The sequence below is a fragment of the Bacillus rossius genome, chromosome 1 (assembly GCF_032445375.1).
Source record: "Bacillus rossius redtenbacheri isolate Brsri chromosome 1, Brsri_v3, whole genome shotgun sequence".
Taxonomy (NCBI): domain Eukaryota; kingdom Metazoa; phylum Arthropoda; class Insecta; order Phasmatodea; family Bacillidae; genus Bacillus; species Bacillus rossius.
Genome location: NC_086330.1, coordinates 48,995,736 through 49,010,785, shown reverse-complemented (window position 1 = coordinate 49,010,785; position 15,050 = coordinate 48,995,736). Strand labels below are relative to the sequence as shown.

The 15,050-nt window shown below is 40.5% G+C and overlaps 1 protein-coding gene across 1 annotated transcript in view; it reads right to left on the bottom strand.

Moving 5' to 3' along the window:
• The window catches only part of LOC134535746 (amino acid transporter heavy chain SLC3A1), a 44,437-nt gene extending 38,955 nt beyond the window's left edge, over positions 1 to 5,482 (bottom strand). The window contains exon 1 of the mRNA XM_063374980.1: positions 4,797 to 5,482. Coding sequence (XP_063231050.1) covers positions 4,797 to 5,274 — 478 coding nt within the window. The 5' untranslated portion in view covers positions 5,275 to 5,482. The remainder of the gene's footprint in view (positions 1 to 4,796) is intronic.
• Between the last annotated feature and the right edge of the window lie 9,568 nt (positions 5,483 to 15,050).

The following is a 15,050-nucleotide window of genomic DNA, read 5'->3' as shown; positions in this document are numbered from 1 at the left end:
GTTTAAGGAGACCCTTGGGTACACCACACAACCTTCAGAACTGGGGGATATAACACCATTTTTTACCACGAGCCCCCTTTTGTGGTGATTGTGTTTATTTTGATCAGACTTGTAAATAAATTAATTAATAAAAGTTAAACTAGACAATGGTGCAACATTCAGCTTGGTGCAAACGTTTAAGGAGACCCTTGGGTACACCACACAACCTTCAGAACTGAGGGATATGGCACCAATTTTTACCACGAGCCCCTCTTTGTGGTAAAATTGTGTTTTTATTTCAGACTTGTAAATAAATAAATTAATAAAAATTAAACTAGACAATGGTGCAAAATTCGTCTTAGTGCAAACGTTTAAGGTGACACTTGGGTACACCATACAACCTTCAGAACTGGGGGATATGGCATCATTTTTTACCACGAGCCCCATTTTTGTGGTGATTGTGTTTATTTTGATCAGACTTGCCAAGCCGAATGTTGCACTAATGTCTAATTTAATTGTTATTAATTTTTTTATTGCCAAGTCTGATCAAAATAAACACAAACACCACAAAGGGGGGCTCGTGGTAGAAAATGGTGCCTTCTCCCCCAGTTCTATAGGTTGTGTGGTGTACCCAAGGGTCTCCTTAAAATTTGCACCAAGCCGAAAGTTGCACCATAATCTAGTTTAATTTTAATTAATTAATTTATTTACAAGTCTGATCAAAATAAACACAATCACCACAAAAGGGGGCTCGTGGTAATAAATGGTGCCATATCCCCCAGTTCTGAAGGTTGTGTGGTGTACCCAAGTGTCTCCTTAAACGTTTGCACCAAGCCGAATGTTGCACCATTGTCTAGTTTATTTGTTATTAATTTTTTTATCGACAAGCCTGAAACAAAAATACACTTTTACCACAAAGGGGGGCTCGTGGTACAAAATGTTGCTATATCCCCCAGTTCTGAAGGTTGTGTGGTGTACGCATGGGTCTCCTTAAACGTTTGCACCAAGCCGAATGTTGCACCATTGTCTATTTTAATATTTATATATCAAAATTACGCTTGTTTTCAAATTCGAATTTCAGTTTCGATTATTTTTTATCCTAATTAAACATTTATATTTTTATTTAATTTTGACGATCTGACTTTCAAACATTTTATTTTCACGTCTAAGTTCATGACCATTAATAGGTATATAATTTTTTTTTTCCTATTTTATACACATCAATTTAAGTAATTGACTTAGGCTGTTGTTGCACGAACGAATATCTGAGTTTTTAAGGTGTGTACGATCCGGTAATTTTTCAGATTCGAATCTGAGATTAGAATCTAACTTATCCTCAGTAAATATTAGTTATGGTACGAATAAGTGGATGCTGATAATAGGTGAATGTAAATGTTTAAGTAAGTAGAAAATAAGTATTTAGCAGGTAGTAATAAATTAATTGGATGTGTGGTAATGAGTGTAGTAGTTCCAAGAGAAAGGAAACTCTGTATTTCTTTACACTGAATATATTTGATGTTATGGTGTTGAGAATGAATGTGTGGTTGTGACTGTAGTAGTGATCAGGACAGTGAACGAAGTGTAGTGTTTTGCAACACTGAATGAATTTAATTGTTGAATGGCTAATAATTTTGCCTAAAATTAAAATACATACAATAGTAATAATAATAGTAAATGATAATGCATAAAGCCAAGAAAAGTAATGGTTTTTAAAGGAATTTTGCGTTAATTTAGTTAACTGTGTTACATGAGAAGTGCATTTTATTTTGTATTAATTTGGTTTGCTGTTAAGTGAGTGTGTGGTGTGTTTTGTTAGTGATGTTAGGAGGAAAATTTGCCTTTAGTAGGTTAGTCATTAATAAATTTATTAGGTAACATAAAAAGTCTTGTTATCATAGGGTATATATTAGTGTTACACTATAAGAAATAACAAAAAAAAAAAGCAAAATGTTTGGTGAGAGTAGGACAGCTAAAAAAATATTTATTTTGTAAGTTTATATTACAATATTATAAGGATATTGATGAAGTTGCCAACAAGGTAGTGCTGAAGGAATAAAGACAGGCAAGTTCTTATAGTACAAGTACACAATAGGGTGTTTTGGATGGTGAAGATACACATGCTTGTTGAGCCACAATATGTTTCTTGAGGAAATTATGCTTCTGATAGCAATAAATTAGAATCCATTCAGAATAAATTTTATAAAATAATTAAACTTAAAAACTTCTCTCAGATTCTTTCTTAACACCGTACCTATCTTGATTATGTATTTATTAAAAACTGTTACTGTTCAAAATTGAATTGTTAAGTTCATTCTTGATAATAATGACATTAGAATTCCCCCATTTAACATCTAGGACTACCCTATGCACATACCATAAAAAGGATGATATAATTTTTCGACTCATTTCTAATTTCAATAAAATTGATAATCTTAATCTGTAAAAGTGTTGCTATATAATGTAATTATTTTTTTACATAAGCCTATAATATGGGTTATTCTCTTATCAATTTATTACAATGTCGGCAATTAGTAATTTCATTATAATGTCTATGTTTTGTATTTCTTTTTATGTGTTTTATTTTTTGATGTTTATCTTTAATAGGTAGATTTTAAACTTTGTTTGTTTGTATTTAGTTTGTATTGTTTATATTGTTACGAACGTTAGCAAGGCCACGTCATGCGCAGGTGCAGAGCTAGCTGGGCTGCATCAAATGCCACCGTAACATGAGATGTACCGTGCGCACCTGGGTCGCTGCTTTATCTCCCTCCAGCCTTCCGCTCCCCCCGCGCAGAACTGTTAGTTTGACATCCGAACCTGCCAGCTGCGGAGTTACGCGAGCCGCCGACACGTGTTTTCGAGAGATTTCTGCCGTCGGGACGGCTCGCGATGACGCGACTGGCCCCGGCCGTTCTCGTGAGTTCTGGAATTGCGCCGAGTCTTATATATATGCCCGAGGACGTCAGGGCAGGGAGTCAGTTCAGAGTGTTCAGTCGGGAATTCTCCTGCGGCGGAGTTTCCGGGCGATAGTGCCGCAAGTGCGGCAGAGTGGCGAAGTTCTTGGGCGAAGGTTCCAGGGCAGGGAGTGAGTGAGAGTTCAGTGGAGTCGGGAGTTTTCCCGCGGCGGAGTTTCCGGGCGATAGAGTCGTGGGCGCGACGGAGTCCTGAGTGAAGTTGCGAGCGAGGAGTCGAGCGGATCCTCGGCAAAGGGAAAGTGGGTCGGCGGCGGCGGAGACACACGAGGGGTGCTGCGGCGAGAGTTGTGCCAGAGGTGCGGCCCAGCGAGGTGTGTGGAACGAGTGACTGGGGAATAGACCTTTCTTTAAGTGTAATTAATTATTTGCCATTTTAGAAGATTTTTGTAAGTGACATAAGTAGTGGCAATAAATAAAACTGTTTGTGTAATAAAATCTTTAATTGGGCTATCCTTTAAGAACCCGCGGTAAATCATAACAATATGTTGTCCTTGTATATATGTGTCGTGCCCACCGCTAAAGCCCTCAGCTGTTGGTGGACATGTTACAACATTAATAAATAAATAAATAAATAAATAAATAAACAAATAATAGAGAAATAGTGATTTTTATGGTGATAAATCATGTTTATGATACAGTGTGGCCCATTACACTTTTGCTAAGAAAGCAAGGGTTGATAAGGGTTGCAAGATAAACTAAGGGCCCAAGTGCAAATAATTTTGTCGGACACCCTTCCTATTAATTATTGTACAACCTTTTAAACCCCACAAACAACCAAAAAATAAGCTTTTAAATGTTACTGTGGCAATAACTGTAAATGTGATCTGTGTATACCACGTAACTCATTTCCTATGACTTTTATTAACTTAAGAATCATAATTTTCAACCTATGTAGGTAAACCCAAACATTAAAAATCTTCTGAAACTCACACCTCTTTCTTTCACTTTTTCGCTCTCTCATCAGACCTGCCCTCGATTCAAAAAAGGCTGAAAACCAGATTTAAAACTAGAATGCACTCCATGCTTTTGTATTACAAATGTGCAAGGATGGAAAAGAGAGGTTAAAATTAATGTTGCAGTGCGTATAATTAACTAAGATTATTAGTATGATACACAAACAACATTTTCATTAATTTTATTTTAAAAGTCTCAAAACTATACAACTGTAAGTAATATTCGTGAGTAGGCACTCATTAAAAAATTTATTTAATAACAATAAAAGTTGTTTTTGAATACTACTTGTCGCAAAAATTCCAAGGAGTACCTATTTTAAATTTTAACCACATTGTTCACACCAATTTTAAGTATTTTGCTAATTTCAGTAAAATGTATCCAAGTTGATCCTTAGATTCTGATGGAATAATCTTGTATGCATTGATCCTGGACATAGCAAAAAAATTTGTGATTTAACAATGATTTATGATCATAATTTGAATAAAAAAAATTTCCATGACTTAATAATTGGTTTCTATTGTAATATTTTTGTTTCACCAGAATCTTCATATACTAAATTAAAACAGCAAGCATCCTGTACCACAGGACCTTATACATGATCATGCCATCAGGATCAAAGGATAAACTTGGATAAGCGATACAGAATAATCAATAATTTTAATGCCGCTAAACTAACCAACTTTTTTTTAAAATGTAGCTAACCTAAAAAAATTCAAATGATTTGCAGTATTTTAAATTTAGCTAAATAACATAATTTTTCAAAACGGTAAACAAATTCAAATAGGCCTATGCCATTTTGAAGAATCATTAAATATAGTAAGAGGAACACAAAAATACATTTATAAAATATCATTTTTATTTGTTGATATGATAAAAATGTATAGTTACCCTTTAGATTCCCGCTGAAGGAAGCCACATCAACTTTGTAGAGGGGCCCTTGCTCCCACCATTTGAGTGGAGCAGGAGCAGCGCACTTGGGAGCAACTACTACGATGGCTATTGCACCGGCAAGCATTCCGACCCACAATAACCAGAACAGAATGAAGAAAGTCCAGCGAATACGGACCCAAAAAGGATCGTTTGCGAATTTCATTAATTCTTCTTTTCCCATTCCCGCAAAAGCGGCTTTAACATTCTCTAAGTTGATTTTTGCATCTCCATTTATTGAATTTGCTGGTACATACTTAACGCCGCTCACATCGCCTTCTTCTTCTTCATCATTATTTGACATTAAATTCTGCTTAACTTCATTTTCCTTGTCAAAATGTTTAGAACTTCTTGCAGACATTTTGCCTTCTTGGATGTCTTTCTCTTTCTCCAACAGATTTGTTTCTACAGAACTCTCTTTTGAATTGTCATGCTCCATTGTATGTCTTGTTTGGAAACACTATCTAATCTAATTAGCAACAATATTCGTACAAATGATAATTGGACCTAACAACAATTATTTTCGAACCACTTGCCTCAACTACCCTTCGAGATGAAACAGCTGAGAGCTGCTAAAAAGGAAATCCCGTCACACCCAGCATAGGAAAGAGTGAGACATTGGGGTAGTGATAGCTGATGTAATAAAATGAGTTTTTATGTCATCAGTATATTGATTTTTTTAACATACTTCAAGATATATATATTTTTTTATTTCTAGTGAATATTTGTATAACAATGCAGCAGAACATAAAAAATTTTAATACTATTATTTAACTTAAATAAAATTTAATGTACCAAATAATGTATACGAGAGTATTTAAGGAAATAACATAGATAAAGTTGAGCATAATGTTTTTAAATTTATCGCCTACTATCTGTTACCCACCTGATACACTAGGGATGAATCAGAGTTTAGTAATAATTGATCTAATTTTATTTTTTCTATAATTATCTTATGATCAAATTACGAGGGGTACAAAAATATAAAATTTAAATAAATACAATAAAAGTAAAATTTATACTACTTGTACAAAATAAATAATGTTCACTTTCCATTCCAATAATCATGTCCACTAAGAATTGATTTAGAAGTTTCATACGATGCAGTAACAAATTGAAGTCATTCCTTCTCACCATTATTTTGAATGCATAAAATTCCATACATGACACTGACGCAGACCGCCAATGCTCCTCTATGTCGCATAGACAGCTATGCCTCATCAACGTCTCACGAAGGCGTGTGCATTGAACGCTCTCGGGCGCGCACCAGAGTGTAGAATGTGCAACGGGGCGAACGCCAAGTAACAAGTGCCACGTCGGCGGAAGGATCCGGCCAGGTGTGGCATATCCCTCCGCCGAACTACAACAAATGTTTATGTATTTTCCCACAGGAACATATTAGACTATTTTCATTGTTTAACACTTTATTTCTTTCAAAATTATGTTTTACCGTGCGCCTTGTCCCAAATCTGGCCGCCTCAGTTTCCCGCGAAAATCACATGTTTCCGCGGGAGGGCTGGCGGGGAAGAGAGTCGCGCGCGGCGAGAGCGGCAGTATCCTTCCGGAGCTCACAGAGGCCGGCAGCCTCCACGCGACACAGGACCAGCATTTCTTATTTTCACTGATATGTAGTTTTCAGTAGTTGTATAATTCCGTAAACCTTTTCTTTTAGTTCCGTGGTCGGTCACGACTTACCGAGTGGTATGTAACCTAATTATTCAGTGCTCGTAACCTAATTATTCAGTGCTCGTAACCTAATTATTCAGTGCTCCAAGACGAGCGTTCGATGTGATATGTAAGTACTGCCGTCGTCCAGGGTCTCGGGCTCGAGTCCCGGTGCGGCTCCTAGCGGGAATGGCTGTTGTCGATGTAGTGTTTCCGGGTGGGTGCCAGACTAGCTCTGTTTCTAGTCGATAGGTGGGTAGTGGGGTCGATTGCCCTGCGTGGCCCACTAGGATCGTCGGCGGTGTTGCGTGGGATATGAGGAGCTCCCTACTTGGCGGTGGTTGGGAGTCGTATGGTTAATTAATTAGGCGTTGAAGTAGTGCAACAAATGACATGCGTCGTTTATTCATGCGTCTGTGGGTTTGGTGTAATACCGTTGATTACACACCACGTCGTACAGAGGGTGACGTCACACAATACAGGAGTTACACAATTACACAAAGTTAGTTAAAAAAGTTACGTAATAAGACGTGGCACAAGTTTACAGAAAATGTTACGTGATGTGAAGTTGCACAAGTTTACTGAATGTTACGTGGTGGCGCGCCGCACAAGTTTACTAATGTTCCAGATTTAAGGCGTCGCACAAAATTACTAATTATTACGTATTAGCGTGGCACTAGGCGGTTCTGAGCCTGGTTACTCAAAAAGGGATGAGGGCGATTGGAGGCGGCCAATCCCGTATATCAATGTCTCGAGGTGGTGTTCGCGTCCACTGTAGTGGAGCGCGGACCGCAGCTAAATTCGTCCAAGTTCCCTTACAGGGTGGTGTCAGCGCCGGAGCGACTGGTTTTAGTTCAAATTCTGTGGTTCGGGAGGCGGCCCGTACCGTATACTGAAACTACCCCGCAGACCAAGTGTGGTGCAGGGGGTTTTAAAAGTTATGCGGCCGGATTAAGTCCTGGACCGAAAATTGGACCGGGTACGCACAGAGAGATAAGTAAAAAGAGGTTTCGAGGAAGTGACTATAATTACCAGAAGTGAGTTCAATGCAGACAATGGATGATGTCTCTCCGTGGGACGTTCGTCCGCCCCGGTCCACGAGTCGCGCTGTACTGGCGTCATGTCATGGCGTCCGGCCGAGGCTCGGTGCCCCTCGCGCCAGGGTTGACCTCATTATGTTAGTTTCTGATGTGACACGTTAATAAGAGATTTTAAGGGCGCTAAATTCCTACATTAATTATTAAGGCTAAATTAAAATTACTCATCCTTTCTACAATTTAGAGTTAGTATGTTTACGAATTATGTCCTTTAAATTATACGTCACACCAGCGACTGTTCGTCTCTTGCCGGACTGCTCTGGTGGGGGGTAATAACGAAACACAAGGGTTAATAATTATGTCATATGGGTTAATTAACTAATCTAGGCAGAAGGCCGCCAGGGGGACACTCACACACATATCGACGTATTTACACACGTGAGTGCCCGGGCACTCCTACGTCGCACTTTCGTTAATCAACTTTTAATTTATACATAATATTGTTTAATATTCTGTGTTTGTTTTTGCAACGTGGTCGGCTGTAATGTCGGTCTGTTTATTAGGAGGCGGGTTCTACCTTGGTTGCTGGTGGCTCGCCTGACTCGGGTGGGCCATAGCTAGGGGCGCGTTCCGTAAGCGGGGTTGAATACTGGCGGTTGCAGGTCGGGCTTTAGGGTGGCCTTCGGTCGGACGACGTCAGTACTATGTGCGAAGTGCGAGATGGTACGTCGGCACTTCACGGGATATCCTAGCCAATCTGCTAATTAGTTTCAGCCTGCACGGCGCAGCCAGTAAGCAACACATAACAATCTTACTAATGTGTCAATTTCTGGGTCAGTCCTAAGATTCATGTAGCGTCGCCAGAGTTACGGGCCTAGGCGTTCTTAGCCCAGTGTACTACGTAATTATAGTTGTGAAGTGTAATCTTGCTCAGGATTCTAGTGTGTTATGTTAGGGTTTGTTTTTTGTAATCACAGCATCGTGTCCAAAGTGAATGACCTTACCGGGTAGTAAAATCGTGAGCCGCCACTGAATGAGTGGTCGCGCGTGTGACGATTCGTTTCGGGACAACAGTTATGACCAGGACAGGCAGCACTATGTATAGGGCTATGCTGTAATAAATTAATAAGAAATCAGACGGTATTTCCTTGTTCTTTTCAGGCGTCCCGAGTAGCCGAAACAGCTCGGGGGGCCCTACTGTGTCGTGTGACGCCTGTGACGGCGTCACAAATTTATTTTTGTTCGTGTCCGCGCTTTGTCGGAAAGTGTGGCTTATCGCGCCATCTTGTAGTGGTTTGTTCGAGAGTTGTACGCTAGCAGACGGGCGAATCCGTGCAGCGCCGCGGGCGGTTGACTGTTGGAATTAGCTACCGCGCATGCGAGGTAAGAGACCGGTCGAGCACAGCGCAGGACAGTGGGGAGAGGGAAAGAAAGAGGACTAGTGAGTTGGCAGTGGAGGCAGACGGTCAGAGTGGGTCTATGATAGGTACCTCCGGTGAATAATGCACATTACGACTTCAAGAAATGATTTTCACTTTACTTGATTTACGTGTAAATCGTGGACGAGAGGAGAAGAGAGCTTTCAGCGCTTTTAAGGCTGGAGAGCGCAACGCGAGGCTCGTGCAGGGAAATGGAGCGCAGTTAACCCCCAGTCGAGGCCTCGATCGCCGAGGAAAATATCAGCATAGACCCGGGCTAGTTATGAGGAGAAGAAAAGAAGCTACGATTGAGCTGTGGCAAAATTTTTTGTAACAAGATAATAGTGGTATTTTTTTTTAAATACGAGTAAGCATCGGCGCGTGCGAGAGAATTATTTTAAGAAGTTATGAAATTTTTTTATGTAATATTTTTTTTTGGAGTTCGACACGACATGGCGGGTTGTGGAATGAGCGAGAAGGTGTGAGACTAGTCTACCGAGTCAACTTGAGCAGCTGGCACAGGAGGAGGACAACATTTTATAAACTTAAATTTGGTCTATGATTTTATTTTTCCTGTTAATTGCGGAGGAAGGGAATAAATCGTCTCGACTGATTATTTTTTTTGAAATGAAATTTGGGAAGAAATGAAGTTTCGTCAGTAGCTGAGCGAACGCAATTCCACGAAGTTTAAATGGTTCGTCGTATGGAATGCAGCTGGTTCGAGAGTCGGTGCTTGCAGTCGGCGTCCCAGATGTGCAGATGTCCTTAAATTGTATAATGGTGGTGTAGTGATCTTTTCTTTTAAATGGCCTTTTTAAATTATTTTTATTGTGCGTCGTCCTGTTCCCGATGGCAACTGAAGGGGTGAGTCTTGAAAAATATATTTCCTTGGGTCGCTGCGCATGGTGAAGAGCTAGTAAGAAGTTATGAGATATTAAAAAGGGTTTAAAATTATATGCCTAAGGGTTGTGTGAGAGAGCAAACCGCGTGACTTTTTGAATTAAATCGTACTAGATTCCTTTAATAAGTTATAGAATTTTTGGTGATTTAAGTTTTGCCGGAAATATTTTAGGCATTTTATTGTTGGTATGCTGCCCGCCACCTTAGGTTGGAGTGCAATTAAAATAGACCTGTGGTTCTATGATTATCTCAATCGTGAACTTATGATCTCCTGGAGCTAATATGGTTGTAATGAAGTTGGCAGTTAAAAAAGCCTTCCATGCGTGATTAGTGAGATTATAATTTTGTTATATCGTGTTTATTATATAAATTTTTATAGAACTATATATTTATATTGTTGGTACTTTGAGTGGTATGAAGCTTTATGAGCTGTAAGAAATTAAAATAATAGAGAACTGATAAATTATGGTCAGATATAAATTATTACCATATATGTTTTATTGAATGTTAAATGTACGATAGCTAAAATATTTTATTCAGGCTTATCTGAGGCTGCTGTGTGTGATTGATGAAATTATGACATTTTTGTTATAATATTTGGGTCTTTTATATAAAATTTTATAGAACTATATAGTCATACTGTTGGTAGATTACCGTAATTAAATTATTGTTTAGAGTGTCGGGACTTGCTATAGGAGAGCTCTCGGGGTGGGATAAGCGGAAATTTAATAGTATTGTTTCAAAATTTTTGTCAGGTAAATTGTTATTGTATTTGACATATGAAAATGAAGTAAGAGTTCATGAACAACGTTGAACTTGTGGTGAAGCCTGTGAACCCACAAAAAAAAAAAAAAAAAAAACAAGAAAGAAAACTCTACCCACCCCTATAAAAGTTTTTGTCTTGTACCTGAATTTTGAGATTATTAAGTTTACTCTGATTGTTGTAGTAAAGCCATTTTTGTATTTGAGCGCTGTTGAGATGCGCATATTAGTAGTTGTTTGCAAAATAATCAAAATATATTTATACCACTGAGCTCTGCTCTTTGTTTTGTTTAATGTAACCCTTTCTTTCCCTTTGATTTAGTTCCCTTGGGCCAATTGTGAGGCCAGGTTCTCCCTGCTGTAAGGGTAATAGGTAGAGAAGGGTTACAGGCTGCGCCACTCTGCTCAATAGAGCAGTAGTCTTAGTGGTGAACGTTTTGGGTATTTCTGTGACCTACGGTTGTGGGTATTCATAGCACTCGCCATGCCCACTGCGTGGATTCAGAAGTTAAGCAAGGCTGAGCTTAAGGTTAATTTGACAGCTGCGGGTTTTGATGTTGATGAGTCAGAAGATATAGATTCACTGAGGAAAAAGTTTGTTAAGTATTTAAAGGGAAATAAGGTGGAGCAGGATGAAGAAGACAGGGGTGGCAGGTCCATGAGGGGGGACGCAAATTTGGCGTTAGCATTATCATCCGTGAAAAATATTCCTTCCTTGCATAGTTACGAGCCAACCACCATTTTGCAGTTCATCATAGAGGTCGATAAGGTGAAGCGCAGTCTATTATGGGAGTCGGACGTAAATCTGCTTCAAGGTTTATTATCCAAATGTTCCGGTTTAGTACTGGAGTTGATGCTAGAAGGGGTCGAGAAGAAAGAGTCTTGGAATGAGGTGAAGAGTAGGTTATGGAGGGTGATGTGTCCGGTAAGAGAAAAAGAAGATCTCATCAACTGTTGCATCCGTCGCTTTCAACGCAAGGGGGAGCCCATGGTTGAGTACATCCAATCTCTTAAAGAAAATGCTACAGCCTTGGGGGTGAGTAGGAGTACTGAGGATCTCATTGCGTGGGTTATAGATAATATGGATCCAGGGGTGCGGCCACAGTGTGCTTTCATCAATGGCCCAAGAAACGACGAGGAATTGGGATCCTGGGCCATACAAGTCGACAACCTGGTGTATACGTGTAGGGTCTACGATGAGCGAACTGGTGGAATGAACGGGGGAAAGGTTCCATCCACAAGAGATGTTAGGAGCGCTCAGGAAAGTGTTCCTGGGTATCCAAAAAGGGGAGTTTGTATTAATTGCTATAAACCGGGGCATTCTTCAAGAGACTGTTGGAATCGTAAACGTCAAACTAAGAGATGTTTTCATTGTGGAAAAATGGGGCATCTGGTCAAGGATTTTCGGATTAAGTCTGCTGATGAGAGGATGAGAAGGGACGGAGAAGTGAAGAGAGACTTTCGGGTTGGACAAGAGGGGCAAGTAGTAAAGGGGTGGCAAAATCGAAATGTAAGGGAGCCAAGTAAAGCAGAGAAAATTTCAGAGAAGGAGGACGGAGGGCAAGTCGCTGTAATTAAAGCCAAGTCTGGGGGGAAAAGGTATAGAAGTTTTTGGGTAGATATTCAAGTGGGTGAGAATAAGTTCCAAGCTATGGTAGACACAGGGGCTAGTGCCAGCTTTGTCAGCCAACATTTTGTCAGTAAACTTGTGGGGATGATGCCGGAATTGAAGACCCGGGTGCAAGTAGGAAGGGGGTTCGAGTTGCAAGTTGCAAATGGGGAAAGTTATCAAGTCAAGGTTTTCTTTTTAATGCATTTTAAAATCGCGAAATTCTCTTGGACACAGAGGTTTTGGATTCTCCCTGAACTGGTTAGTGATGTGATCTTGGGACTTGATTTTCTTGAAGAGACTCGAGCGATTCTCAACTGCGGCAACCACCAGCTCACATTTGATTTTGATAAGGATTTCATTATAGAGGTCGTGGAGAAGAGGTCCAAGAAAGAAAATTGTTCTCGAATACAGGTCGAGGAGGGGAGGTTGAGCCAGAAACAAGAACAGCAAATCCAGAAAGTTATTGAGGCTTTTCCTGATGTTCTAACTTCAAGGCTGGGAAAGTGTGAATTGCTACCATACCAAATTAAAGTCAGCGACGAAGAACCCGTTAAATGCAAACCATACCAGTGTTCTCCTCCTAAGTTGTTGGCTTTTAAAGAAATAATCCGTGATTTAGAAGAGCAGAAGATCATCAAACGAACTTTATCTCCGTATGCATCGCCTGCCTTCTTGGTTAAGAAGAAAGAGCCTGGAAAGTACAGACTCGTGCTCGACTACCGGCTCCTGAATCAAAAGGTTAAGGTGGACCTGTTCCCGTTGCCTAACATCGAAGTTCTATTTCAGTATCTCAGTAAAGGGAGATACTTTATGGTTTTTGATCTAAACTCTGCCTTCCATCAATGTGTTTTGGATAAAGCAAGCTGAAAGTATACAGGATTCGTCACTCCATGGTGACACTATGAATGGGAGAGTGTGCCCTTTGGCATAAATTTCGGGGGACAGTGCCTCTCGAGAATTCTGCACTCCTTGTTAGAGGAGTACCAGTTCGACTTCCTTGTATCTTTTCTAGACGATATTTTGGTATTTTCGGAGACCTTTGAAAAGCATTTGGTCCATGTAGAGAAGGTATTGAAGAAGTTAAGGTTTGCCGGATTTACAGTCAACCCCGAGAAGGTGGTTTGGGCCAAACAACAGGTCAGGTTCCTGGGTTTTCTCGTGACAGGTGGTAACCTGGTGATGGATCCGGAAAAGATAGGCCCGATCGTAAATTTTCCTGTTCCCAAGAATGTGAAAGGGGTGATGCGTTTTCTGGGAATGCTAGGATATTTTTCGAAATTTATTTCAAACTATGCGGGACGATGTGCTCTCTTGAACTCATTAAAGAAAAAAGATGTTGATTTCGTGTGGGGTAGTGAACAGCAAAAGGCTTTTGAGGATTTGAAGTACGCTATTTCGCATCCTCCAGTTCTCAGACTGCCTGATTTCGACCAGGCGTTCACGCTTCAAGTAGATGCTAGTAGCTTAGCATTAGGGGCGGTATTGTTGCAAGGTGAGAATGGAAATTTAAGACCAGTTGCCTATGCCGGAAGAGCGTTGAACAGGTGCGAACAGATGTATAGTAGCTATGAAAAAGAAGCTCTCGCGTGCATTTTCGGAATGGAACGTTTTTCAAACTACCTCGAACATACAGAGTTTCACTTGATTACAGATAATCAAGCGCTTACCTGGTTATTCTCACACCCCAGACAGCTGGGTAAAGTTGGCCGCTGGATTATGCGGTTATCCAGGTTCCGGTTTAAGATCGCACACGTCAAGGGTAGTAACAACGGGGTAGCCGATGCAATTTCACGGATGTATGATCCAGGGGAGTTTGAAGTTGAGAAGAAGGAGGACCAGGAAGGAGAATTAGATAAAGCCCGTGCAGTCTGGGAAAAGGAACAGCAGAAGCAAGAAGAGGGTAGGTGCTTGGCAATTCATACTATTCCCCAGTCCTTTGTGGATATAGCTAGATGGCAACAGGAGGATGAGGAAGGCCGAGAGTTGAGATCAAAAAAATAGAGAAGGGAGAAACAAATGATTACATTTTACAGAGAGACATCATCCACCATGTGAATAGGAAGGGGAATAAGAGTGTATGGGCGCCTAGGGCTATTAGGGAAATGCTTCTTCGTTATTTTCATGATTCCGTGGTGGGAGCGCAGATGGGAATTAAAAAGACAGAGCAAGATTAGGCAAGAGTTTTTCTGGGACGATATGCACGAGGAGGTGAGGAAGTATGTGAAGGAATGTAAACACTGCCAGTTAGTTAAACAACCGCTAAATAGCAAGGTAGGGCAGTACTCCGTGCAAACACCTCGAAGAGTTTGGGAACGGGTGTTTATCGATATCTTTGGCCCCCTTCCTAGGTCTAGCAAAGGGATGAACTGCATACTTATTCTGGTGGATGCTTTTTCCCGGTTCGTGATTCTGTTAGCATTAAGAGACATGAAGGCCATTTCGGTCAGTACTAAGTTGGAAAATGAGGTATGGAAAATTTTTGGGAGTCCGGAGATCCTCGTTTCAGATAATGCTACATACTTCACCTCTTCAACTATGAGAAATATGTGTTTCCGATGGGGGATCAAGCAGGTGCACACGAGCCCCTACTATCCTTGTCCAAATCTGGTAGAGAGGGTAAACAAGACGGTGAAAGTGGCGCTGACCATTTTCCACCATAGAAATCAAAGAGCTTGGGATTCAGAGTTGTCTTCTCTTAATGTTGCCCTGAACTCTGTAATGCATGGTGCTACGAGTAAATCGCCCAGTTTGGTGATGTTTGGGCGGCAGTTGCCACACCCCTTGTTGAGTATCTGGGGGATTCCCCCAGAGTGTTTGGAAA